This window comes from Cannabis sativa, chromosome 2 (assembly GCF_029168945.1).
Source record: "Cannabis sativa cultivar Pink pepper isolate KNU-18-1 chromosome 2, ASM2916894v1, whole genome shotgun sequence".
Lineage (NCBI taxonomy): Eukaryota > Viridiplantae > Streptophyta > Magnoliopsida > Rosales > Cannabaceae > Cannabis > Cannabis sativa.
The window spans coordinates 71,751,604-71,764,080 of NC_083602.1; the positions used below are offsets into that span (position 1 = coordinate 71,751,604).

General features: G+C 36.7%; 3 protein-coding genes across 3 annotated transcripts; 2 read left to right on the plus strand and 1 right to left on the minus strand.

Moving 5' to 3' along the window:
- Positions 1-392: 392 nt before the first annotated feature.
- Positions 393-4,604, plus strand: LOC115721032 (kinesin-like protein KIN-14S). The gene is made up of 12 exons (XM_030650263.2): positions 393-677; positions 769-849; positions 1,212-1,354; positions 1,499-1,595; positions 1,676-1,939; positions 2,026-2,305; positions 2,389-2,550; positions 2,647-2,862; positions 2,953-2,990; positions 3,081-3,244; positions 3,342-3,455; positions 3,595-4,604. The coding sequence occupies exons 1-12, from the start codon at positions 662-664 to the stop codon at positions 4,387-4,389; spliced, it is 2,370 nt and encodes a 789-aa protein (XP_030506123.2). The 5' UTR covers positions 393-661; the 3' UTR covers positions 4,390-4,604.
- Positions 4,605-4,974: 370 nt separating this feature from the next.
- LOC115719397 (probable microtubule-binding protein TANGLED) lies at positions 4,975-7,017 on the plus strand. The gene is made up of 4 exons (XM_030648432.2): positions 4,975-5,341; positions 5,446-5,588; positions 5,723-5,781; positions 5,923-7,017. Exons 1-4 carry the CDS (start codon positions 5,261-5,263, stop codon positions 6,759-6,761), a joined length of 1,122 nt encoding a protein of 373 aa, XP_030504292.2. The 5' UTR covers positions 4,975-5,260; the 3' UTR covers positions 6,762-7,017.
- An 18-nt stretch (positions 7,018-7,035) lies between these two features.
- On the minus strand, positions 7,036-12,386 carry LOC115719396 (mitogen-activated protein kinase kinase kinase ANP1). The gene is made up of 17 exons (XM_030648431.2): positions 11,878-12,386; positions 11,572-11,613; positions 11,166-11,231; positions 10,975-11,085; positions 10,824-10,904; positions 10,652-10,729; positions 10,452-10,534; positions 10,117-10,198; positions 9,941-10,041; positions 9,732-9,771; positions 9,518-9,577; positions 9,373-9,422; positions 9,048-9,252; positions 8,720-8,956; positions 8,102-8,439; positions 7,935-8,002; positions 7,036-7,606 (listed from the first exon to the last, which is right to left on the minus strand). Exons 1-17 carry the CDS (start codon positions 12,202-12,204, stop codon positions 7,509-7,511), a joined length of 2,067 nt encoding a protein of 688 aa, XP_030504291.2. The 5' UTR covers positions 12,205-12,386; the 3' UTR covers positions 7,036-7,508.
- Positions 12,387-12,477: the final 91 nt, after the last annotated feature.

Sequence of the window (12,477 nt, forward strand, 5' to 3'; positions counted from 1 at the left end):
TTTTAGAACTCTGTAGGTACCTAATTGTTAAATATTAAGTAAATTGTCCAGTAGAAATCCCTAATTGGTCCAAGTCATGAATTTTTAATTTTTTTTAAAAAATAATTTATATGTACCAATAAGAAAATGACACGTGGATAATGATTTGACATTTAATGTTCAGGTACCTACTCTCAGAAATATAACTTAACTATTATTACCGCTAAAAATTAAACTTAGATATTTATTTGCAACTGAAAATTAAATTTAAGCAAATTACTCTACTTATAAATATACATACGACATAAGAAATCGTCGTCAAATGTTTTCATAGAAACGACAATTAGTCCGAGTCTCCGTTCACAGGGAATCAGGACTCATGACCCGATGGAGCTCCGAATGACACTAAATATAGCCGTTATAATGAGAGTTTTCAATCAGTTTAATCCGACGGTCCAAAATTGCTCAATTCAAACTTGAATCAATCAAAACCCTACCCTTCCATTACAACGCTTATAACGTTTACAATCACTCTCTCTCCTCTAACTCTCTCTCTCTCACACACACACACTTGACGCTCTGAGCTCTTAGAGATCTTCAAGTCTTCGTGTTCGTCCTCTATCTCTCTCGTTCTCCCTCGTTCTCTTTCTGAAATTCGCAATCTTGCTCTCATTTTGAAACCATGGACGTTCCTTCTGGTATTAGCTTCTACTTCTTTCTTCTTCGATTTGCGCTGTGTTCAAATTTTGCAACGTTTCTTTATTTTGAACTTTTGATTATCCTATGCAGATCAAACGTTAGAAATAGTTTCAGACAACTGCGAAAGTGCTTTGGATCAAGATTCCCAGCCTTCGGTCGTCTTTGAACGAAGTTAGATTTCTTCTCTTGTGTAAATCTGACACATTCTGTTTTCGTCTGTGGAAAAATAGAATTAATGCACTTTTTTTTTTTTTTACTTTTTTAGGGTTTTCAATTTTTAGGTTTCTTGATTATGTTTTGTCTTTTGATTTCAATCCCAATGAGTTATATGGTTGACTTGGGGGGTCAGGTTGTGTAGAACCTTGAAATTGAAATTTATAACAAAGATCGCAGGATATTACTGAATTCAATTAGTCCTTTAGTTATTTTTTTGAATTGAGACTTTCAGCGTGAATCAGTTTTATAAGAACTAAAGTGTTGTGTTTTTCTCTGCTCATAATGGCCAATTTCTTCTTCTCAAATGTGATAATCAGACATTACCTCTGATAAATTTGAGGGCGATTTTGAATTGACGGATGAGACGAGCATGTCAAATGGAACCCAAGATGCCTCTGGAGATCAAGGGCAGACCCTTCCGATACTACAGAAAGTTATTGATTTGAGCACCAAAATTCAGGTAAGATTGAAGGGTTTATTATGTCCAAGAGAAACAATCACAAAGTTATTGTGCATTTTTGTCTTCTTAGTTCTTTCTTTATTTCCCTTTCTAAAATTTTGAGGGAAAGGGCATTTAACAATTTGATTATTTGTTACCTTTTAGGATTTGAAAAAGGAGCATGCCGTCCTTTCAAATCAAGTTAAGCTCACCACTAGTTCCTTTCCAGACCCTGCTGTTCTGAACACTCTTCAGTTTCTCAGTATGTTTTAACTAATAAACACTCATACATTCTTAATCTTAACTCGATTTGTTCAATTTTAAAAGTTTCTTTACTTTTAGGTACTGAACATGAACTTTTAAAGAAGAAGTACATCAGGGAATCCACTGAGAGAAAGCAACTCTACAATGAAGTAATCGAACTAAAAGGAAATATCAGGGTCTTTTGCAGATGTAGACCCTTAAACCAAAGTGAAATCCAAAATGGTTGTACGTCAGTTGTTGAATACGATTCCTCTACAGATAATGAGCTTCAGGTCATTTCCTCAGATTCTTCCAAAAAACAATATAAGTTCGACCATGTGTTTAGACCTGAAGACAATCAAGGTATGCTTTCACCAACTTCAGTTTGGCTTAGTTGCTAATTCACTTATTTGAATAGCAAATGAATCTTAACTGATTTAATTTTGCAGAGACAGTTTTCACCCAAACAAAACCTATTGTGACTTCGGTATTGGATGGTTTCAACGTGTGCATATTTGCGTACGGCCAAACTGGAACCGGCAAGACATTTACAATGGAGGGAACGCCAGAAAACAGAGGAGTCAATTACAGGACAGTGGAGGAGTTGTTTCGTGTTTCAGAAGAAAGAGCTGGTGTCATGAGATTTGAATTGTTTGTTAGCATGTTGGAGGTTTATAATGAGAAAATAAGAGATCTCTTGGTAGATAACAACAACCAACCAGCTAAAAAGTAAGTTCTTGTGAATATCAAAGTAGTTGACTAATATCTTTGGAGTTGACGACTAATCTTCCCTTAAATTTGTGTTTACAAAGGCTGGAGATAAAGCAATCTGCAGAGGGAACACAAGAAGTCCCCGGACTAGTAGAATCTCGTGTTTTTGGCACTGAGGATGTATGGGCACTGCTAAAGTCTGGAAGCCGAGTTAGATCAGTTGGATCCACCAGTGCCAATGAAATGAGCAGTAGATCTCACTGGTACTTCACGTGATACATTGATTTTATTTTTTATTTTTTTCCAGTCTCTGCCATTACATTTTGTTTATGAACTGAAACATGTTATTTTTGCTGTAGCTTGTTGCGAGTGAGTGTTAAAGGAGAAAATCTAATAAATGGACAAAGAACTAAGAGTCATCTGTGGCTGGTAGATTTGGCTGGTAGTGAGCGTGTTGGAAGGATTGAAGTTGAAGGTGAAAGATTGAAGGAATCTCAGTTTATAAATAAATCTCTCTCAGCCCTTGGTGATGTTATCTCTGCCCTTGCATCTAAAACATCTCATATACCTTACAGGTATCTCTCTCACCCCCATTTATGTACTTTTGTTTAGTTATTTTCTGTTATAAACATGTGATCATTATATCTCTCGTTTTTTGATAACAGGAACTCGAAGCTCACCCATATACTGCAAAGTTCTCTAGGTGAGCCTATATGTGACTTGTACAATGGTGGTTATTATTATGGTGAATGAAAAATGTACCTTTAATTCTGATCGAAATTTGAATTATCAGGAGGAGATTGCAAAACCTTGATGTTTGTCCAAATCAGTCCAAGTTCATCAGATCTTGGAGAAACAGTTTGCTCATTGAATTTTGCTAGTCGAGTCAGAGGAATCGAGAGCGGACCTGCTCGCAAACATGCAGATGTTACCGAGCTGCTCAAGTACAAGCAAATGGTATGCTAAACAATCTGTGTCAAAGTCTTTATCATATCATATTTTAACTTATGGTTTAAACACAGTTATTGATTTTTCAACATAAAAAAATCCACAGGCAGAAAAGTTTAAGCATGATGAGAAAGAAACCAAAAAACTACAGGATAGCGTGCAATCCTTGCAATTAAGGCTAGCTGCTCGGGAGCAAATTTGCCGAAATCTTCAAGAAAAGGTAGTTTGTAATAATTATTCTCAAGATGTGTATTTTGGCGGGTAGAGTTAGTTCTATTATTTTGTTCCTTATTTCAGAGGTATTCAAAGATGTTTTTCTGTAGTTTGTTCCTTATTTCAGAAGTATTTTTCCGTAACAGGTTCGAGACCTTGAGAACCAATTGGGAGAGGAAAGAAAGACTAGACTCAAACAGGAGAGTAGAGCATTTGCAGCTGCTTCTGCTCCAACCTCATCAGTGTCTCTTTTTGGTCTAAAGCCAGCCGCACAGAAGACTGTACTAGAGAAGAAACCACCATTGGTTCCCAATTCTAAGTTGAGGTTACCTTTGCGGAAACTAACCAATCTCATGCCCGTTCCTCCTCAATCCCCTCTACCAAAACGAAGACGGGAGAGTAGCTTTATCTCTTCAGCATACGGTAAAGAAAACATTGCCAAAACAACAGCTGGATCAACCACCGCAACAACAAACACCAGAAGCCTTTTCCAACCAAGACGGATCTCCATTGCTACTACCAGGCCGCCTCCAAATAGTAATGCAACTGCAGTTTCACACAATCTCAAGCCTAGAAGACGAGTCTCTATAGCAACTTTTCGCCCTGAATCGAACTTGTCCTCCTCTCACCTATCAACTCCACTCCGCACTACAGCTTTTAAAAGTGGCAGATTGTCAATGGTGAAAGATCCGCGGAAGGCTCGTTACTCAAGGCTCTTCTCCCCAATGCCTGAGATGACAACACCAATGGCTGCCAGGAGTAGTAAGTTCATGGGAAGTCCTCCACCAGCAATGGCAAGTTCCATTTCAAGGCAACAGCATGGCGGCAGTGGGGCTGTCATTGCATTGCCTCGGAAACCAGTGGTTTGGAGTCCACTGAAGTTGAGAAGCATAAAAGTCAACAGGAGACCATCATTGTTGCCTGCTCGATCACTGCCTTGAAATTCAAATTCAGTGTCGCTGTTTATATTCCCAACACAATTTTATTTTTTTTGGTCTAATTCTCCTAACAGAATTAAACAATCATTTGCTTCCTTTTCTATTTGTATCTGTATTGGTCATTTGCGTTTTAGCAATTAGCTTGTGTATTGTATGCTCCTTGCTTACGAATTCATATCTTCCTTCTATGAATGAGATAGGTTATTTGTTTACATTTATATACCAAACCAATTATATCCACTTTTTTTCTCAAGTTTTGTCTTAGTGAAAATATCATGACATGTGTCACTGATAAGTAAAAAATATCAAAAAATAAAATGAATAATGTTTTATGACTTGGAAAAGACCATAAAAGTGGGTTTTTTTAGTTCCATAGATATTAAAACAGGACATCATTTAGTTAATTTTCTACAAGAAAAACATGATCTTTTTAGCAAAAAAAACTAGTATGATCATACATTTCAAAAAAAAAAAAAAAAAAACTAGTATAATCATTATTGGAATAAAATGAAAATTGAAAACAGTTAGGTTGGCACAAGTAAAAAGCTAAGAAAATAAATAAATGAAATTAAGTCTTATAATAGACTCGACCGTTGGATCGACACACGAACCAACGGCTCGCTTTAAAAGAGATCAAAAAGCATGCGACAAGTTGAAAATAGAGAAGAGAGAGAGAGAGAGCCGTGTTTCAGGCGTTACGTTGGATAAATTCGACCGTTGGAACTAAAGAAGGAAAAAAAAACAAATAATAAAGAAAACTAAAAAACATATACCAGAGTTCTATGTTTGACATCTTCACTTCGAGGATAAACTAAGAGAAAGGAACAGAAGAGTTTAGAAAGAGAGAAATCCTTACTAAACTAAACAGAAGAAAATGGTTGCGAGAAGCCCATCTAAGCAGAAGAAAATGGTAGCAGCTCTCAATCCGATTCTGCTCAGGGAGATTGTTCAAAAGGTGAGCCATGTTTTAAATATTTATCTGAACTTGTCTTCTTTCTCTGTTTGGTTTCTGAGAAAATTACAGAGTTCTAAAATTGGACCATGAGTTCTTCAAATTAGGTGGATCGATGCATGGTTCGGTTGCAAGAACTACAGTACACAGTTTCAGGTGGAACGAAGGTGATCTCCGGCGTGACTCTTAGCCCTCGAAGTACTAGAGCTTACCTTAAGACTAGCCTCAGATGCAAACAAGAATCATTAAGGTAAAAAAAAATTAGTCATTATACTTCATTTGGGTTGTTTAAGTATTTCGTAAAGATTGGATTGTTCAGCTTCATTATTGTTATTTGATGTGTAAACTCAAATGGGTCTTTGTATTTTTTTCATGAATTTGAAGGATTAAAAACGCTGCCCCTAGGAAATCTCCGGTAGGGAAGTTTCCGGGAAACTCAGGAGGTATTTCTCTCACACCCTTGAATTTCATCATCTGAACCAAATGGATTTTTTTTTTCCTTTTCTTTCATTTCCAATTGGCTTAACTCAAAGCTTTGAACATTTTCTTGGTATCCATGATTCTAATAAATATATTCAATGCAGGGGAATGGCGGCGAATGTCATTGCCGGCCATGCTCGTCGGAGAAACAGTGGGAGAAATTCTCCAAGCAAGTCAATTTGCAAAAGAAATTGTGGCTTCAGTCAATACAAAAACCAAGAAAATCACTCTAGAAGATCCAAAAACGCCAGTAAGTCAACACAGAAAACAGAGAATTCATCACATTGAAGAAGACACAGAGCTCAAGGCCAAAAGAAAGAAGGAAAAGCAAAACAAAACTCGATCAACTCAGTACGAATCCATCACACCAGTTCTTAGGCGGGCTCGCTCCAGAATCAACTTCAAGATCTCTCCTCCCAACAAACGAGAAATTGAGAAAGAAACCAATCGATTCGTGGCTGCAAACAGAGTATCACCAAGGCATAAGCCATGGGCCAAAAAGGCTGTCCTGTTTCCAAATCCTCTGTTTACTACTACTACTACTTCTACAAATTCAACTGAGCAACATAAGTTTTATAGGACAAGGTCTCCAGTCATTGCAAGAGGAAACAAGCAACAAAACACACAGCAACATACTCCACATAAGTTCTTGATCAAATCTCCGCACTCGAATTCCAAGTTTCAGGTGAAGATCAAGAGCCCACCATTGATTTCTCGTTCTCCACCAAAAAGAACCTCAATCAAGTCTCCAAAGATGTCTACTGCCTCGAAACTACGCCGTTCGTTCTCTCCTTCAAGGCTGGCTTCAAGGTTGGTGTCACCCCTGAAGAGCAGAAAGAGCAATGTTTACAAGAGTAGTGATGGGATAATAACTACAATGAGTGGTTTGAAGCAACGTCCAGCTTGTTCTATCCCAGTTGGAGTTTCTGCTCGGAGAATTTGAGCTATGGAAATGGAATGGAATGGCTTCTGAGTATACATCTTGTTTTGGCATGGGATGGATTTTGTTGTTTGAAGATATTTTCTCGATGTCCATATTGATATGCTTAATTTTATTTTTTATTTTTATTTTTACTTGTAAGGTGTGAAGTTTCCATGTAATTTATTGCTTGCCTCCAATTAATCGCAATCGTTACAAGATTGTAAATGGTTATTTTTGTATGTAATAATTTCATGAATCTTAAATTCTTTCTGATAAAGAATTATAATGGGTTAACTTTAAACAATAAATGAACTTTACTCAATATGCCAGATTGGAGAAAATTGTATTCTGTAATCACAAGACTCGGATGTATTCTGATCAAACCACACATAAAAAAGTGGCATAAAAAATTCATAATCTCTAATCACAAATTATTCTACATAAAATAATACAAAATCTATGCACTTTGGATACAAACTCAGAGAAACAGGTAATTCCTCCCCCAAAACCACCCAAATGGGAAAAAGGAAAGAAAAATAGGATTATCATCATCACACTTCAATGTAGCTCAGCCATTTTTCGGTTGAACAATGAGGAGTTGAATTGAATGAGAATGCACTGCAGTTTTGTTGTGGAGGTCGAAAATTGACTGCAGCTGGTGTTATTTTTACTTTTCTATCTCACCAGATATTGGAGCTTCATTCAACTATAAGATAAGGTAGAACTCTTGAAAGGCCAGCAAAAAAAAATTCTTGGATACATACATCATTAGCTTCCGGGAGACGCAAACCTTGTTCTCTGCCTATTCAAGGCTCGATCTTTAGGTGATAACGTTTTCCCTCCTGCACCTGCTTGACGCATCATCTCTGCAGACAAATTGAGCAATCAAGGAAAGTCACCTAAAACTATTAAGGTTGTTTATGCATTTCAGCAAACAAAAACTTTTGTATCTCAGAATTGACAGCAACCCATTCACAAATTTACCCTTAAGAACAAGAACTATAGACACGTGACACTTTGAACTAGGTAAAATAATATGTAATTAGTAGGTCCATTTAAACACTTATCACTTCATGCAGTTTGATTCTGAAACTCTAAGGTGAAACAAGCAAAAGAATCATATCCGCACAAAGTACAACATATTGAGCACAGCAAGAAAAAAATATTTAGTTGGCATATTCAGGAAATATCAACCTCGCTTTCTCTCAAGCTCCTGATCAAGCTCCTCTTTCCACTTCCTCTGTCTCTCTGAATAGCTCATACTGTAAGTTCCATATAAATATATCAGAATACTCACTAAAAAAATTCTCAAGGACTACTATCACTTCATGGGAAACTGAAATGTGTAAGTTTGAACAAACCTTGGACTATTTGGCTCCTGCTGTGCATCAACTGCAAGCCCTCTCATATTACTGGGTGGAGGTGAAGGTGTGTTCTTTAAAGTTTGATCGATTGCATTACAAATACTTGATACAGGCCTACCATTACTCCCAGGACTTCCTGTACTAAGAGAATCAACTGCGCCAGATGGGGAACCAACAGGACCACGACTGGGAGATCTGCTTTTCGGAGGTAACTTCAAGTACCTTGGAGTAGTTTCCTCGCTTATACTTTCAACATAAGTAGGTGAGGCAACTGCATTCAGGCTGTTAAAGAACTCTTCATACAAGGGTGTTTGCAGTTTCTTCAGTTCGAGAGCCTGAATTTTGTTATTACAATTGAAAACAGAATAATTTCAGAGCAAGAGCAAATTTACGAGAACAGAACAATAGAATGAGTAACCCTTTACTTTAACCAAACAATATGACATGGGCAACAGTACACGGCTTAGACATGGCTATTGGACATTCCCACAATCTCATATTAGTGGAAAGCATGAAAATGTAAGAGGTCTGAAAATCCAGAACCCATACCTGTATCAAAGTCCTTTTAAAATACATGACAGCCTATATGACTCAAAATACAACTAGAAACATTACCTTCTCACCCAAGAAAGCTGCAATTTTTGATTCGGTTAGTTCGTCTTCATCCTCAGAAAGTGATGGTCCACAAGGAAATGAGAAATCTTTATCCACATCACCAAGAATTTCAGGACAGCTAGTCGGCAAATGAATTTGTTGTTCAGTTTCCAAATTTAATCCTTCGTATTCTCTTTCTGAACTTTCATTGAATTTGCACTCCCATTCATCAGAGGGCTCACTTACAGGATTATAACTCTGGATATAAAAGACACACATAATTAAATAAGATCTGTCACTATTGAAAGCTTAGTAAGTATCGAAACCAGATAACATGAAGCTCAGTTACCTTAAAGTCATCAGACATCAAAGAATTGAGTTTTACTCCACTCACTGTGACATCATCCTTGTCATCAATCTGACACATGTCATCATCACTGCTATTTCCTTTCCAATTAAACCTACTATCCAATAAATTTCCAGGAGAGCCAGTAGAGCAATGCAGACTAGCCATTTCACAAATATCAGTTGTGTCGGAGCAAGTTGACATTTTACTGGGAATTAAATAGAACTACCAAGTTAAAGGCAAAGAAAGTAATTACAGCAAAACACTGCCTGAGGTATAATTTCATTTAGGAAAAAAAAACAGCAAGGGGCAAAAGTGCAATGCTTACAAGGTTTCTAAGCTTTTACCACATGATTGCAGAGGTATTTCTGAATTTTCCTAATGGTCCAAAAAAAAAATCTCCTTATCAATAAAATCTGAGAGAGAGCAAGTTATATAAAAGAGTGCCCAAGTACAATATAACTCTGACTAACCACAACAGGAGCACAAGACGGAGGATGAGATACCATGTCTTCCCCGGTCACAAAGGGATGCTGTATATATTAAGCATTAAATAGTTAGAACTTCGATGGTAATCAGAAGCAAGTGGTTCCAAAACATTAAAGTAAAATGTTATATAATACAAGGATTCAATCACTGCCAGAAATGTTTAGGTAACATATAGTGAAGTTGACCAACTTATATAACCTGAAGTAATTCAGATGCAGCTGGCCTTGAATTGGGCTCCCTGCCATTAGACAAATATGAAAATGAACATCACTAATAAAAGAATGTAATTTAAACTTAAAATTTTAATATAGCACGAAGCATAGGAATGACATTTTGTGAATTCAAATTATTGAGAGAGAGAGAGAGAGAGAGAGAGAGAGAGAGAGAGAGAGAGAGATTTGAGATACTTCTGCAAACATTTCAGCAGAAAATCCTTTGCCTCAGAAGAGAGATACTCAGGGATTGGAGGATGAGACTTTGTTGTGCCTATATGAAAAAGAGCCGCAACCTAGAGAAAAAGAAAATCTCAATTTGTTGTTGAACAGTATCTCTGATAAGTGATAGGAGAATAGCAGAAAATTACCTCCTGGTATTGTTGACTCCACGGAGGTTTTCCGGTGGCCATCTCAATTACAGTACACCCCACACTCCATATATCAGCAGAGCTAGACAATTTTTCACATATAGCAGTAACTTTCAGCTCTCCAAAAGATAATCAAGAAAAAGGATTTATGCCATGCAGTGATGATAACTATCTTGAATGGACCAGCAAAAGGAAGCAGACAAAGTAAATGATTGCATCTAGGATTAAATTTTCTAAACTAAAACAATAAACTCTGTCCATTAACTCTCATCCTATCGCCCAAAGAATTTCATAAAGCAAAAAGAAGATGCTAGAATGGTATTTATTGTCCTTACAAATTATGACCAGTCTGGAGAATAACTTCAGGAGCCATCCAATATGGAGTACCCTTCATAGACTTGGCACCTGAAATTGTTGCCTGCAATAATCACAAAACAATAAATTAAACAAATTGACAAAATGATATATATATATATATACACAGTTATAAATATACACACATATTGTATATGTGAAAGGTGATGGATGTACATACCAGCTCAACAACCTGTTTTGATGCACCAAAATCTGCTAGTTTTATGCATCCTTTATTATCAACAAGAATATTTGCTCCCTGAAATTTAATTCAAAATGCATGTCATACACCTAATAAGGAAACTCATTTACCCACATGCATAACACTAGCATAGAAGGGAAAGAAAACATGCCTTGATATCCCGGTGCATAATACCATTTTTATGAAGATACTCCAATCCCAGTAACAACTGATGTGTGTATGCCCTTACAACCTGCTTGACAGATTGGTTTATGAGTATTAAATTATATCTAGATAAGCAAGTTTAATTAGGAAGAACTTACAGCCTCGGGGAAAGATCCAAATTTGCCTAGAAGAGATGATATTGATCCACCAGGGACAAATTCCAACAGAATATTTAAAGTGTCCTCTTCCCTCACTGTACCAAGATATCTCTAAGAAACAACAACAAATACACAATTAGAATAACGATAGGCTTTTAACAGTTAATTAGACACCAGAAGTTCACACTTACAACAATATTTGGATGAGAAAGATTTTTCAAAAGCTTCACTTCTTCCTCAAGCTCCTTGAGATGAGTCTACTCGTAGCATCAAATCAGTAGATCAACAAATAAATTCATAGCATTAAACAGTAAGGAAGTAAGTTCCTAATTAAGTTAGCCTCAACTATAGAAGGCTGTGATTAAATTACAGAAAACAAACCAAAATAAATTACATTACTCACTTCACTGTCTAGGAGTGTATGCCCCAACCCCACCCCCCCCCAAAAAAAAAAAATATAATAGTCGGAATATCTAGTTTACTTTTCTTAAGGTGCTATTAAAAATGTAAAATCCCATATAGAGGTTTTAGCCACCATAAACAAACATTCAACTTGAATTACCTATCTGCACTAAACAAAAAAGTTTGAATTCAAACCTGCGTTTTCTCCTTTGATGCACTATTTGCTGCTATCAAAACCTGAAAACGCCAAATAAAGAAATCCAAATTAAACTCTGCACATAAACAACTAATTATGGAACTACTAATGCGAAAGAAAAACAAAAGAGAGAGAAGGAAAATCAAATAAAATTAAATCGAGAAACAGTTCAAAAAGAACTCGAAATCAAAGATAGAAAGCAATTAAACCATAAGAAAAAACTGAGAATAGGTTGATATATCAAAAAAAAAAAAAACCAATGAATAACTGAAATAAAAAAAAATAACGAAACTATAAAAAGCGACCTGTTTAACAGCAAGAAGTTCTCCAGAATCTAGATTCATGCCCATATATACGCGTCCAAAGGCGCCGCAACCAATCAACTCGCCCTTGCGCCATCTGATCGCAGGCGCAGCATTTTCTATGGTGATCGACGCCGGTTGTGACGGGGGAGGAGGAGGCGGAGAGGGTTTTGAAAAGACTCTGGATTTTCGAATGCAGGAATTGATTTTGTCCACCAAAGTTGGGACTCCTACTCCTCCTCCTCCGATGGGGGAAGTGGACGATTCTTCATTCTCCGGCGGAGTACGAAACACCAATGATCGACGAACTGATCCAAATATATCCTGCATTTTTAGTGAGAGAAAGAGCGGAGGGGATAGAGAGAGAGAGAGAGAGAAAGACAGAAAGCGCGTCGGAGAATGAGAAAGTTGGGACTCTACTGGGGTTTCATTTGGTCGGCAAAAGAGTGAAAAAGAAATTGAGAGAGAGAGTTCGGGGGAGGGAAAAGGTGACCCGTATTATATTTTTCAAATATATAATAATAAATGGAATCAAATAATGTACAAACACTAATTTTTCTTACCAATTAAAGATTCTTTAAAATAATTTTTGTGCACTATAGT

Coding starts and splice junctions, on each gene's coding strand:
- LOC115721032 (XM_030650263.2), top strand. Junction 2,991..3,080: donor TATACTGCAAAGTTCTCTAG/GTGAGCCTATAT, acceptor TTGAATTATCAG/GAGGAGATTGCAAAACCTTG. Junction 3,456..3,594: donor GCCGAAATCTTCAAGAAAAG/GTAGTTTGTAAT, acceptor TTTCCGTAACAG/GTTCGAGACCTTGAGAACCA.
- LOC115719397 (XM_030648432.2), top strand. CDS start 5,261: ATGGTTGCGAGAAGCCCATCTAAGCAGAAGAAAATGGTAGCAGCTCTC. Junction 5,342..5,445: donor TCAGGGAGATTGTTCAAAAG/GTGAGCCATGTT, acceptor TCTTCAAATTAG/GTGGATCGATGCATGGTTCG. Junction 5,782..5,922: donor GTTTCCGGGAAACTCAGGAG/GTATTTCTCTCA, acceptor TATTCAATGCAG/GGGAATGGCGGCGAATGTCA.
- LOC115719396 (XM_030648431.2), bottom strand. CDS start 12,204: ATGCAGGATATATTTGGATCAGTTCGTCGATCATTGGTGTTTCGTACT. Junction 10,535..10,651: donor CAAAACAGGTTGTTGAGCTG/GTATGTACATCC, acceptor TGATTATTGCAG/GCAACAATTTCAGGTGCCAA. Junction 8,440..8,719: donor CAGCTTTCTTGGGTGAGAAG/GTAATGTTTCTA, acceptor AACAAAATTCAG/GCTCTCGAACTGAAGAAACT.